General features: G+C 47.5%; 1 protein-coding gene across 1 annotated transcript in view; it reads right to left on the bottom strand.

Moving 5' to 3' along the window:
• Positions 1–14,781, bottom strand: part of LOC115163940 (contactin-5) — a 509,156-nt gene that overhangs the window by 190,537 nt on the left and 303,838 nt on the right. The window contains exon 7 of the mRNA XM_029716131.1: positions 1,368–1,571. Within this exon, the coding sequence (XP_029571991.1) occupies positions 1,368–1,571 (204 nt within the window). The remainder of the gene's footprint in view (positions 1–1,367; positions 1,572–14,781) is intronic.

A 14,781-nucleotide genomic window follows, 5' to 3' on the forward strand; every position in this document is an offset into this window, starting at 1 on the left:
TGACACTGTCTCTCGAAGGCCTGCAGAGCTGCCCACCAAGGGCCCACCAAGGGCCCACCAAGGGCCCACCAAGGGGAACACAATGATAAAGCTTCCTGACTATCTATTCTTGACACTGTCTCTCTCTAAGGCATGCAGAGCTGCCCACCAAGGGCCCACCAAGGGCCCACCAAGGGCCCACCAAGGGGAACACAATGATAAAGCTTCCTGACTATCTATTCCTGACACTGTCTCTCGAAGGCCTGCAGAGCTGCCCACCAAGGGCCCACCAAGGGCCCACCAAGGGCCCACCAAGGGGAACACAATGATAAAGCTTCCTGACTATCTATTCTTGACACTGTCTCTCTCTAAGGCATGCAGAGCTGCCCACCAAGGGCCCACCAAGGGCCCACCAATGGCCCACCAAGGGGAACACAATGATAAAGCTTCCTGACTATCTATTCTTGACACTGTCTCTCTCTAAGGCCTGCAGAGCTGAGGCCCTTGGCCACCAAGGGCCCACCAAGGGCCCACCAAGGGGAAAACACCTTTCAAATGAATATCTGATGTATGCTTATGTAAACATATTACAGGAAGTGAAATATTAGAGCACTTCCGGGTTGGCGTGCCTGAGTGCTCATGTATTATAGTACCTAAATCTGCCATTGGGTTTCCACCTGAATGAGGAGGGTACAGTGTGTGAGGGATGAGGAGGGTAAAGTGTGTGAGGGATGAGGAGGGTACAGTGTGTGAGGGATGAGGAGGGTAGAGTGTGTGAGGGATGAGGAGGGTAGAGTGTGTGAGGGATGAGGAGGGTACAGTGTGTGAGGGATGAGGAGGGTACAGTGTGTGAGGGATGAGGAGGGTACAGTGTGTCAGGGATGAGGAGGGTACAGTGTGTGAGGGATGAGGAGGGTACAGTGTGTGAGGGATGTGTCAGGGGCGTGTGTAGAGAGGTGAAGGGGTGTGTCAGGGGCGTGTGTAGAGGGGTGAAGGGGTGTGTCAGGGGCGTGTGTAGAGGGGTGAAGGGGTGTGTCAGGGACGTGTGTAGAGAGGTGAAGGGGTGTGTCAGGGGCGTGTGTAGAGAGGTGAAAGGGTGTGTCAGGGGCGTGTGTAGAGGGGTGAAGGGGCGTGTCAGGGGCGTGTGTAGAGGGGTGAAGGGGCGTGTCAGGGGCGTGTGTAGAGAGGTGAAGGGGTGTGTCAAGGGCGTGTGTAGAGGGGTGAAGGGGTGTGTCAGGGGCGTGTCAAGGGCGTGTGTAGAGGGGTGAAGGGGTGTGTCAAGGGCGTGTGTAGAGAGGTGAAGGGGCGTGTCAGGGGCGTGTGTAGAGGGAAGAAGGGGTGTGTCGGGGCGTGTGTAGCGGTGAAGGGGTGTGTCAGGGGCGTCTCACCATCTGTTCTGAGTGTGAGTGGCGTGGGCGGGCTGAGGACCCTGGCATTGGTCACCGTGTTCTTCACCAGACAGATGTAGCTGCCCACGTCGCTAGGCTGCACCTTGGACACGTACAGGTTGCCCGTTACCTGGGAGATGAACCGCCGGCTGTCCTCGGCAACAAACGACGGGAACTCGTTGAACACCCAGCTGTACATGATCTCTGGAGAGGAGGAGGAGAGGAGAGGAGGAGGAGATGAGAGGAGAGGACAGGAGAGGAGAGAAGGAGGAGAGGAGAAGAGGAGGAGACACGGAGAGGAGGAGGAGATGAGGAGGAGATACAAAGAGGAGAGGAGGAGGAGATATCACATTACTGTAGTCTACCTGAGGACACCACATTACTGTAGTCTACCTGAGAGAGGACACCACATTACTGTAGTCTACCTGAGAGAGGACACCACATTACTGTAGTCTACCTGAGAGGACACCACATTACTGTAGTCTACCTGAGAAAGGACACCACATTACTGTAGTCTACCTGAGAGGACACCACATTACTGTAGTCTACCTGAGAGAGGACACCACATTACTGTAGTCTACCTGAGGACACCACATTACTGTAGTCTACCTGAGAGAGGACACCACATTACTGTAGTCTACCTGAGGACACCACATTACTGTAGTCTACCTGAGAGAGGACACCACATTACTGTAGTCTACCTGAGAGAGGACACCACATTACTGTAGTCTACCTGAGGACACCACATTACTGTAGTCTACCTGAGAGGACACCACATTACTGTAGTCTACCTGAGAGAGGACACCACATTACTGTAGTCTATCTGAGGACACCACATTAATGTAGTCTACCTGAGAGAGGACACCACATTACTGTAGTCTACCTGAGGACACCACATTACTGTAGTCTACCTGAGAGGACACCACATTACTGTAGTCTACCTGAGAGAGGACACCACATTACTGTAGTCTACCTGAGGACACCACATTACTGTAGTCTACCTGAGAGGACACCACATTAATGTAGTCTACCTGAGAGAGGACACCACATTACTGTAGTCTACCTGAGGACACCACATTACTGTAGTCTACCTGAGAGAGGACACCACATTACTGTAGTCTACCTGAGGACACCACATTACTGTAGTCTACCTGAGGACACCACATTACTGTAGTCTACCTGAGAGAGGACACCACATTACTGTAGTCTACCTGAGGACACCACATTACTGTAGTCTACCTGAGAGGACACCACATTACTGTAGTCTACCTGAGGACACCACATTACTGTAGTCTACCTGAGAGAGGACACCACATTACTGTAGTCTACCTGAGGACACCACATTACTGTAGTCAACCTGAGGACACCACATTACTGTAGTCTACCTGAGAGAGGACACCACATTACTGTAGTCTACCTGAGAGGACACCACATTACTGTAGTCTACCTGAGAGAGGACACCACATTACTGTAGTCTACCTGAGGACACCACATTACTGTAGTCTACCTGAGAGAGGACACCACATTACTGTAGTCTACCTGAGGACACCACATTACTGTAGTCTACCTGAGAGAGGACACCACATTACTGTAGTCTACCTGAGAGAGGACACCACATTACTGTAGTCTACCTGAGAGAGGACACCACATTACTGTAGTCTACCTGAGGACACCACATTACTGTAGTCTACCTGAGAGGACACCACATTACTGTAGTCTACCTGAGAGGACACCACATTACTGTAGTCTACCTGAGGACACCACATTACTGTAGTCTACCTGAGGACACCACATTACTGTAGTCTACCTGAGAGAGGACACCACATTACTGTAGTCTACCTGAGAGGACACCACATTACTGTAGTCTACCTGAGAGGACACCACATTACTGTAGTCTACCTGAGAGAGGACACCACATTACTGTAGTCTACCTGAGGACACCACATTACTGTAGTCTACCTGAGAGGACACCACATTACTGTAGTCTACCTGAGAGGACACCACATTACTGTAGTCTACCTGAGAGAGGACACCACATTACTGTAGTCTACCTGAGGACACCACATTACTGTAGTCTACCTGAGAGAGGACACCACATTACTGTAGTCTACCTGAGAGAGGACACCACATTACTGTAGTCTACCTGAGAGAGGACACCACATACTGTAGTCTACCTGAGGACACCACATTACTGTAGTCTACCTGAGAGAGGACACCACATTACTGTAGTCTACCTGAGGACACCACATTACTGTAGTCTACCTGAGGACACCACATTACTGTAGTCTACCTGAGAGAGGACACCACATTACTGTAGTCTACCTGAGGACACCACATTACTGTAGTCTACCTGAGGACACCACATTACTGTAGTCTACCTGAGAGAGGACACCACATTACTGTAGTCTACCTGAGAGAGGACACCACATTACTGTAGTCTACCTGAGAGAGGACACCACATTACTGTAGTCTACCTGAGGACACCACATTACTGTAGTCTACCTGAGGACACCACATTACTGTAGTCTACCTGAGAGGACACCACATTACTGTAGTCTACCTGAGAGAGGACACCACATTACTGTAGTCTACCTGAGAGAGGACACCACATTACTGTAGTCTACCTGAGGACACCACATTACTGTAGTCTACCTGAGGACACCACATTACTGTAGTCTACCTGAGAGAGGACACCACATTACTGTAGTCTACCTGAGAGAGGACACCACATTACTGTAGTCTACCTGAGGACACCACATTACTGTAGTCTACCTGAGAGAGGACACCACATTACTGTAGTCTACCTGAGGACACCACATTACTGTAGTCTAACTGAGAGAGGATACCACATTACTGTAGTCTACCTGAGAGAGGACACCACATTACTGTAGTCTACCTGAGAGAGGACACCACATTACTGTAGTCTACCTGAGGACACCACATTACTGTAGTCTACCTGAGAGAGGACACCACATTACTGTAGTCTACCTGAGAGAGGACACCACATTACTGTAGTCTACCTGAGAGAGGACACCACATTACTGTAGTCTACCTGAGAGGACACCACATTACTGTAGTCTACCTGAGAGAGGACACCACATTACTGTAGTCTACCTGAGGACACCACATTACTGTAGTCTACCTGAGAGAGGACACCACATTACTGTAGTCTACCTGAGAGAGGACACCACATTACTGTAGTCTACCTGAGAGGACACCACATTACTGTAGTCTACCTGAGGACACCACATTACTGTAGTCTACCTGAGGACACCACATTACTGTAGTCTACCTGAGAGAGGACACCACATTACTGTAGTCTACCTGAGGACACCACATTACTGTAGTCTACCTGAGGACACCACATTACTGTAGTCTACCTGAGAGAGGACACCACATTACTGTAGTCTACCTGAGAGGACACCCCATTACTGTAGTCTACCTGAGAGAGGACACCACATTACTGTAGTCTACCTGAGGACACCACATTACTGTAGTCTACCTGAGAGGACACCCCATTACTGTAGTCTACCTGAGAGAGGACACCACATTACTGTAGTCTACCTGAGGACACCACATTACTGTAGTCTACCTGAGAGAGGACACCACATTACTGTAGTCTACCTGAGAGGACACCACATTACTGTAGTCTACCTGAGGACACCACATTACTGTAGTCTACCTGAGAGAGGACACCACATTACTGTAGTCTACCTGAGAGAGGACACCACATTACTGTAGTCTACCTGAGAGAGGACACCACATTACTGTAGTCTACCTGAGAGAGGACACCAAATTACTGTAGTCTACCTGAGAGAGGACACCACATTACTGTAGTCTACCTGAGGACACCACATTACTGTAGTCTACCTGAGAGGACACCACATTACTGTAGTCTACCTGAGAGGACACCACATCACTGTAGTCTACCTGAGGACACCACATTATTGTAGTCTACCTGAGAGAGGACACCACATTACTGTAGTCTACCTGAGGACACCACATTACTGTAGTCTACCTGAGAGAGGACACCACATTACTGTAGTCTACCTGAGAGGACACCACATTACTGTAGTCTACCTGAGAGAGGACACCACATTACTGTAGTCTACCTGAGAGAGGACACCACATTACTGTAGTCTACCTGAGGACACCACATTACTGTAGTCTACCTGAGGACACCACATTACTGTAGTCTACCTGAGAGAGGACACCACATTACTGTAGTCTACCTGAGGACACCACATTACTGTAGTCTACCTGAGAGAGGACACCACATTACTGTAGTCTACCTGAGAGGACACCACATTACTGTAGTCTACCTGAGGACACCACATTACTGTAGTCTACCTGAGAGAGGACACCACATTACTGTAGTCTACCTGAGAGAGGACACCACATTACTGTAGTCTACCTGAGAGGACACCACATTACTGTAGTCTACCTGAGAGAGGACACCACATTACTGTAGTCTACCTGAGGACACCACATTACTGTAGTCTACCTGAGGACACCACATTACTGTAGTCTACCTGAGAGAGGACACCACATTACTGTAGTCTACCTGAGAGGACACCACATTACTGTAGTCTACCTGAGAGAGGACACCACATTACTGTAGTCTACCTGAGAGAGGACACCACATTACTGTAGTCTACCTGAGGACACCGCATTACTGTAGTCTACCTGAGGACACCACATTACTGTAGTCTACCTGAGAGGACACCACATTACTGTAGTCTACCTGAGAGAGGACACCACATTACTGTAGTCTACCTGAGAGGACACCACATTACTGTAGTCTACATGAGAGGACACCACATTACTGTAGTCTACCTGAGAGGACACCACATTACTGTAGTCTACCTGAGGACACCACATTACTGTAGTCTACCTGAGAGAGAACACCACATTACTGTAGTCTACCTGAGAGAGGACACCACATTACTGTAGTCTACCTGAGAGAGGACACCACATTACTGTAGTCTACCTGAGAGGACACCACATTACTGTAGTCTACCTGAGGACTCCACATTACTGTAGTCTACCTGAGAGAGGACACCACATTACTGTAGTCTACCTGAGAGAGGACACCACATTACTGTAGTCTACCTGAGGACACCACATTACTGTAGTCTACCTGAGGACACCACATTACTGTAGTCTACCTGAGAGAGGACACCACATTACTGTAGTCTACCTGAGGACACCACATTACTGTAGTCTACCTGAGGACACCACATTACTGTAGTCTACCTGAGGACACCACATTACTGTAGTCTACCTGAGAGGACACCACATTACTGTAGTCTACCTGAGAGAGGACACCACATTACTGTAGTCTACCTGAGGACACCACATTACTGTAGTCTACCTGAGAGAGGACACCACATTACTGTAGTCTACCTGAGAGGACACCACATTACTGTAGTCTACCTGAGGACACCACATTACTGTAGTCTACCTGAGGACACCACATTACTGTAGTCTACCTGAGGACACCACATTACTGTAGTCTACCTGAGAGAGGACACCACATTACTGTAGTCTACCTGAGGACACCACATTACCGTAGTCTACCTGAGAGAGGACACCACATTACTGTAGTCTACCTAAGGACACCACATTACTGTAGTCTACCTGAGGACACCACATTACTGTAGTCTACCTGAGAGGACACCACATTACTGTAGTCTACCTGAGGACACCACATTACTGTAGTCTACCTGAGAGAGGACACCACATTACTGTAGTCTACCTGAGGACACCACATTACTGTAGTCTACCTGAGGACACGACATTACTGTAGTCTACCTGAGGACACGACATTACTGTAGTCTACCTGAGAGAGGACACCACATTACTGTAGTCTACCTGAGGACACCACATTACTGTAGTCTACCTGAGAGGACACCACATTACTGTAGTCTACCTGAGAGAGGACACCACATTACTGTAGTCTACAGTGCCTTGCGAAAGTATTCGGCACCCTTGAACTTTTCGACCTTTTGCCACATTTCAGGCTTCAAACATAAAGATATAAAACTGTAATTTTTTTGTGAAGAATCAACAACAAGTGGGACACAATCATGAAGTGGAACGAAATTTAGTGGATATTTCAAACTTTTTTAACAAATAAAATCTTATAGACACAACAAATAACTGCAGATTACATAAAAGTGTGTTTAGGCTTAAACCTCAAAGCCACTGATATTTCTTTACGGAGTGCATGGAGTACAAATTTTTTTAAAAAAAGAAGAGAAATCACTCAATTCACTTCAAACTTGGGAATACATTTATATTCAGGAAGAAGCACCAGACTGATTGACACAACTGGAAGAAACTGCTGCAACTAACACACTCAGAAATCACCCAGTTGTTAATAACTTCACAGAAGCATATCCCTCTTGATCAGAAACTAGAACAGAACAGTTCCTCATACGGAGCCAAACTATTTCAAATCGTAAACCGGTTTCACATCCCACTGCGTCCAAATTGAATCCTCCTACAACACAATCCAAATAAATATAAAACAACCTCTACGTTAGTTTTATGTTCTCTGTGTTAACGTCTTCATTTATCCTCACTTTCATAACACCTCTAAATAGTATTACTCGTTAAAGGGGCAATCTGCGGTTCAAACAACAACAAAGCAATCACCCCACTACTGTTTAGATACATGAGGGATGGGTGATGGGGCTGAATAAATGTAACCACTTTAAAATTCGTAGACAGCTATGGATACCGACTTACCATCTACGTACGGAATAAGTAAGCAATTATACATTTAACCATGTTTTGAGTCTATACACTCTGTTTGTTTACAATTATATTGTTTACAAACAATGGAGCAAAACAACCTTATATTTTAGGTTCTGATGGGGTACGAGAGTTTATCTAAGTTCATGAGGCATACAGTAAGTTATATCCTTCAACAATAAATGGCGATATCTCCTTAATTTTAAAGTCTAAAAATGGGTGCATTATTCACACGTTGCCGCTTTAAACAAGCTCTCAAATATGACATGGATGCTATTCATGACTACGTTGATCCACAACCTTCACAAGGCTATATTGTATAAACAGGATCAAACCTGCAAGGCCACTGTTTGACATGAAATCTCATTGTTCTGTAATCACCTTCACATTAAATGGTAAATATGAATTCACTCAATCAAAACACTCTTGCTGCAGTCTCTGAAACACTCAATCAAAACACTCCTGCTGCAGTCTCTGTAACACTCAATCAAAACACTCTTTCTACAACCTCTGTAACACTCAATCAAAACACTCTTTCTACAGTCTCTGTAACACTCAATCAAAACACTCCTGCTGCAGTCTCTGTAACACTCAATCAAAACACTCTTTCTACAGCCTCTGTAACACTCAATCAAAACACTCCTGCTGCAGTCTCTGAAACACTCAATCAAAACACTCCTGCTGCAGTCTCTGTAACACTCAATCAAAACACTCTTTCTACAGTCTCTGTAACACTCAATCAAAACACTCTTTCTACAGTCTCTGTAACACTCAATCAAAACACTCTTTCTACAACCTCTGTAACACTCAATCAAAACACTCTTTCTACAGCCTCTGTAACACTCAATCAAAACACTCCTGCTGCAGTCTCTGTAACACTCAATCAAAACACTCCTGCTGTAGTCTCTGAAACACTCAATCAAAACACTCTTTCTGCAGTCTCTGTAACACTCAATCAAAACACTCCTGCTGCAGTCTCTGTAACACTCAATCAAAACACTCCTGCTGCAGTCTCTGTAACACTCAATCAAAACACTCCTGCTGTAGTCTCTGTAACACTCAATCAAAACACTCTTTCTGCAGTCTCTGTAACACTCAATCAAAACACTCCTGCTGCAGTTTCTGTAACACTCAATCAAAACACTCTTTCTGCAGTCTCTGTAACACTCAATCAAAACACTCCTGCTGCAGTCTCTGTAACACTCAATCAAAACACTCCTGCTGCAGTTTCTGTAACACTCAATCAAAACACTCCTGCTGCAGTTTCTGTAACACGAGGCACTCAATCCTTTTTGCCCTTCCCACAATCCTGCTCCATTTCTATACTGCTGTTCTGTGTCCCAAATATAACATTATTCCCTATATATTGCCTATGGGCCCTGGTCAAATGTAGGGCACTACCCTATGGGCCCTGGTCAAAAGTAGGGCACTACCCAAAGGGCCCTGGTCAAAAGTAGGGCACTACCCTATGGACCCTGGTCAAAAGTAGGGCACTACTGCTATGGGCCCTGGTCAAAAGTAGTGCACTACCCTATGGGCCCTGGTCTAAAGTAGTGCACTACCAAGGGAATGGGGTTCCATTTAGAACACAATCCTGTTCTGAAAGAGTAAACATTTTTTTATTTTTTTTATTTTTTTCACCTTTATTTAACCAGGTAGGCAAGTTGAGAACAAGTTCTCATTTACAACTGCGACCTGGCCTAGATAAAGCAAAGCTGTTCGTCACATACAACAACACAGAGTTACACATGGAGTGAAAAAAACATACAGGCAATAATACAGAACAAAAATAAGTCTATATACAATGGGAGCAAATGAGGTAAGATAAAGGTCATGGTGGCAAAGTAAATATAATATAGCAAGTAAAACACTGAAATGGTAGATTTGTAGTGGAAGAAAGTGCAAAGAAGAAATAGAAATAATGGGGTGCAAAGGAGCAAAATAAATAAATAAATAAATACAGAAGGGGAAGAGGTAGTTGTTTGGGCTAAATTATAGATGGGCTATGTACAGGTGCAGTGATCTGTGAGCTGCTCTGACAGCTGGTGCTTAAAGCTAGCGAGGGAGATAAGTGTTTCCAGTTTCAGAGATTTTTGTAGTTCGTTCCAGTCATTGGCAGCAGAGAACTGGAAGGAGAGACGGCCAAAGGAGGAATTGGCTTTGGGGGTGACCAGACAGATATACCTGCTGGAGCGCGTGCTACAGGTGGGTGCTGCTATGGTGACCAGCGAGCTGAGATAAGGGGGAACTTTGCCTAGCAGGGTCTTGTAGATGACCTGGAGCCAGTGGGTTTGGCGACGAGTATGAAGCGAGGGCCAGCCAACGAGAGTGTACAGGTCGCAGTGGTGGGTAGTAAATGGGGCTTTGGTGACAAATCGGATGGTACTGTGATAGACTGCATCCAGTTTATTGAGTAGGGTATTGGAGGCTATTTTGTAAATGACATCGCCGAAGTCGAGGATCGGTAGGAGGGTCAGTTTTACGAGGGTATGTTTGGCAGCATGAGTGAAGGATGCTTTGTTGTGAAATATTCTAGATTTAACTTTGGATTGGAGATATTTGATGTGAGTCTGGAAGGAGAGCTTACAGTCTAACCAGACACCTAGGTATTTGTAGTTGTCCACATATTCTAAGTCAGAACCGTCCAGAGTAGTGATGCTGGACGGGCGGGCAGGTGCGGGCAGCGATCGGTTGAAGAGCATGCATTTAGTTTTACTTGTATTTAAGAGCAGTTGGAGGCCACGGAAGGAGAGTTGTATGGCATTGAAGCTTGTCTGGAGGTTAATTAGCACAGTGTCCAAAGAAGGGCCAGAAGTATACAGAATGGTGTCGTCTGCGTAGAGCTGGATCAGAGACTCACCAGCAACAAGAGCGACATCATTGATGTATACAGAGAAAAGAGTTGGCCAAAGAATTGAACCCTGTGGCACCCCCATAGAGACTGCCAGAGGTCTGGACAACAGGCCCTCCGATTTGACACACTGAACTCTATCAGAGAAGTAGTTGGTGAAGCAGGCGAGGCAGTCATTTGAGAAACCAAGGCTATTGAGTCTGCCGATGAGTTTGTGGTGATTGACAGAGTCGAAAGCCTTGGCCAGGTCAATGAATACGGCAGCACAGTATTGTTTCTTATCGATGGCGGTTATGATATAGTTTAGGACCTTGAGTGTGGCTGAGGTGCACCCATGACCAGCTCTGAAACCAGATTGCATAGCGGAGAAGGTGCGGTGGGATTCGAAATGGTCTGTAATCTGTTTGTTGACTTGGCTTTCGAAGACCTTAGAAAGGCAGGGTAGGATAGATATAGGTCTGTAGCAGTTTGGGTCAAGAGTGTCCCCTCCTTTGAAGAGGTGGATGACAGCAGCTGCTTTCCAATCTTTTGGAATCTCCGACGACACAAAAGAGAGGTTGAACAGGCTAGAAATAGGGGTTGCAACAATTTCGGGAGATAATTTAAGAAAGAAAGGGTCCAGATTGTCTAGACTGGCTGATTTGTGGGGGTCCAGATTTTGCAGCTCTTTCAGAACATCAGCTGACTGGATTTGGGAGAAGGAGAAATGGGGGAGGCTTGGGCGAGTAGCAGTGGGGGGTGCAGTGCTGTTGACCGCGGTAGGGGTAGCCAGGTGGAAAGCATGGCCAGCCATAGAAAAATGCTTATTGAAATTCTTAATTATAGTGGATTTATCGGAGGTGACAGAGTTTCCTATCCTCAGTGCAGTGGGCAGCTGGGAGGAGGTGTTCTTATTCTCTAAGGACTTTACATTGTCCCAGAACTTTTTTGAGTTTGTGTTGCAGGAATCAAATTTCTGCTTGAAAAAGTTAGCCTTGGCTTTTCTAACTGCCTGTGTATCTTGGTTTCTAACTTCCCTGAAAAGTTGCATATCACGGGGGCTGTTCGATGCTAATGCAGAACGCCACAGGATATTTTTGTGTTGGTTAAGGGCAGTCAGTTCTGGAGAGAACCAAGGGCTATATCTGTTCCTGGTTCTAAATTTCTTGAATGGGGCATGCTTATTTAAGATGGTGAGGAAGGCATTTTAAAAAAAATAACCAGGCATCCTCTACTGACGGGATGAGGTCAATATCCTTCCAGGACACCCGGGTTATAACCCTAACCCTAAATATGTTCTAACGGACTTCACATAATAGAAATCAATATTGGCATTAGGCTAACCCTAACCTAACCCTAACCCATTAGGCTAACCCTAACCTAACCCTAACCCATTAGGCTAACCCTAACCTAACCCTAACCTAACCCTAACTTAACCCTAACCCATTAGGCTAACCCTAACCATAACCCATTAGGCTAACCCTAACCTAACCCTAACCCATTAGGCTAACCCTAACCTAACCCTAACCTAACCCTAACCCATTAGGCTAACACTAACCCTAACCCTAACTTAACCCTAACCCATTAGGCTAACCCTAACCTAACCCTAACCCTAACCCTAACCTAACCGTAACCTAACCCTAACTTAACCCTAACCCATTAGGCTAACCCTAACCTAACCCTAACCTAACCCCACCCTAACCCTAACCCCACCCTAACCCCAACCTAACCCTAACCTTAACCCCACCCTAACCCCACCCTAACCCTAACCTAACCCTAACCCCACCCGAACCCTAACCCCACCCTAACCCTAACCCCACCCTAACCCCAACCTAACCCTAACCTAACCCTAACCCCACCCTAACCCTAACCTAACCCTAACCCCACCCTAACCCTAACCCTAACCCCACCCTAACCCTAACCCCACCCTAACCTAACCCCACCCTAACCCTAACCCTAACCCCACCCTAACCCTAACCCCAACCTAAACCTAACCCCACCCTAACTTTAACCTAACCCTAACCCTAACCCAACCCTAACCCCAACCTAACCCTAACCCCACCCTAACCCTAACCCTAACCCTAACCCCACCCTAACCTAACCCCACCCTAACCCCACCCTAACCCCACCCTAACCCTAACCCCACCCTAACCCTAACCTAACCCTAACCCCACCCTAACCCTAACCCCACCCTAAACCTAACCCTAACCCTAACCCCACCCTAACCTAACCCCACCCTAACCCTAACCCCACCCTAACCCTAACCCCAACCTAAACCTAACCCTAACCCCACCCTAACTTTAACCTAACCCTAACCCTAACCCAACCCTAACCCCAACCTAACCCTAACCCCACCCTAACCCTAACCTAACCCTAACCCCACCCTAACCTAACCCCACCCTAACCCCACCCTAACCCTAACCCCACCCTAAACCTAACCCTAACCCCACCCTAACCCTAACCTAACCCTAACCCCACCCTAACCCTAACCCCACCCTAAACCTAACCCCACCCCAACCCTAACCCTAACCCCACCCTAACACTAACCTAACCCTAACCCTAACCCCACCCTAACCTAACCATAACCCTAACGCCACCCTAACCCTAACCCCACCCTAACCCTAACCTAACCCTAACCCCACCCTAACCCCACCCTAACCCTAATCCTAACCCCACCCTAACCCTAACCTAACCCTAACCCTAACCCCACCCTAACCCTAACCCCACCCTAACTTAACCCTAACCCCACCCTAACCCTAACCCCACCCTAACCCCACCCTAACCCTAACCCCACACTAACCTAACCCTAACCCCACCCTAACCCTAACCCTAACCCCAACCTAACACTAACCCTAACCCCACCCCACCCTAACCCTAACCCCACCCTAACCCCACCCCACCCTAACCCCACCCTAACCCTAACCCCACCCTAACCCCACCCTAACCCCACCCCACCCTAACCCCACCCTAACCCTAAACCCTCCCTAACCCCACCCTAACCCTAACCCCACCCTAACCCCACCCCACCCTAACCCCAATCTAACCCCACCCTAACCCTAACCCCACCCCACCCTAACCCCACCCCACCCTAACCCCACCCTAACCCTAACCCCACCCTAACCCTAACCCTAACCCCACCCTAACCCCACCCTAACCCTAACCCCACCCTAACCTAACCCTAACCCCACCCTAACCCTAACCCCACCCTAACACTAACCCTAACCCTAACCCACCCTAACCCCACCCTAACCCTAACCCCACCCCACCCTAACCCCACCCTAACCCTAACCCTAACCCCACCCTAACCCTAACCCCACCCCACCCTAACCCCACCCTAACCCCACCCTAACCCTTACCCCACCCTAACCCCACCCCACCCTAACCCCAATCTAACCCCACCCTAACGCTAACCCCACCCCACCCTAACCCCACCCCACCCTAACCCCACCCTAACCCTAACCCCACCCTAACCCTAACCCCACCCTAACCCCACCCTAACCCTAACCCCACAACACCCTAACCACACCCTAACCCCACCCTAACCCCACCCTAACCCTAACCCCACCCTAACTCTAACCCCACCCCACCCTAACCCCACCCCACTCTAACCCCACCCTAACCCTAACCCAACCCTAACCCCACCCTAACCCTAACCCATGTCAATCACTACTGATCTTATTTCCCAACCTGGCAGGCCAAGATGTGATGTTCATTTAACATCAATCAGACTGATCAGATCGGGGTTCCTTCACACAGAACATTGGCTAGCTAGCGCTGCGGGGAAAAACTGATGTAAAAATATATACACAAACACTGAGTCAGAAA

The sequence above is a fragment of the Salmo trutta genome, chromosome 26 (assembly GCF_901001165.1).
Source record: "Salmo trutta chromosome 26, fSalTru1.1, whole genome shotgun sequence".
Lineage (NCBI taxonomy): Eukaryota > Metazoa > Chordata > Actinopteri > Salmoniformes > Salmonidae > Salmo > Salmo trutta.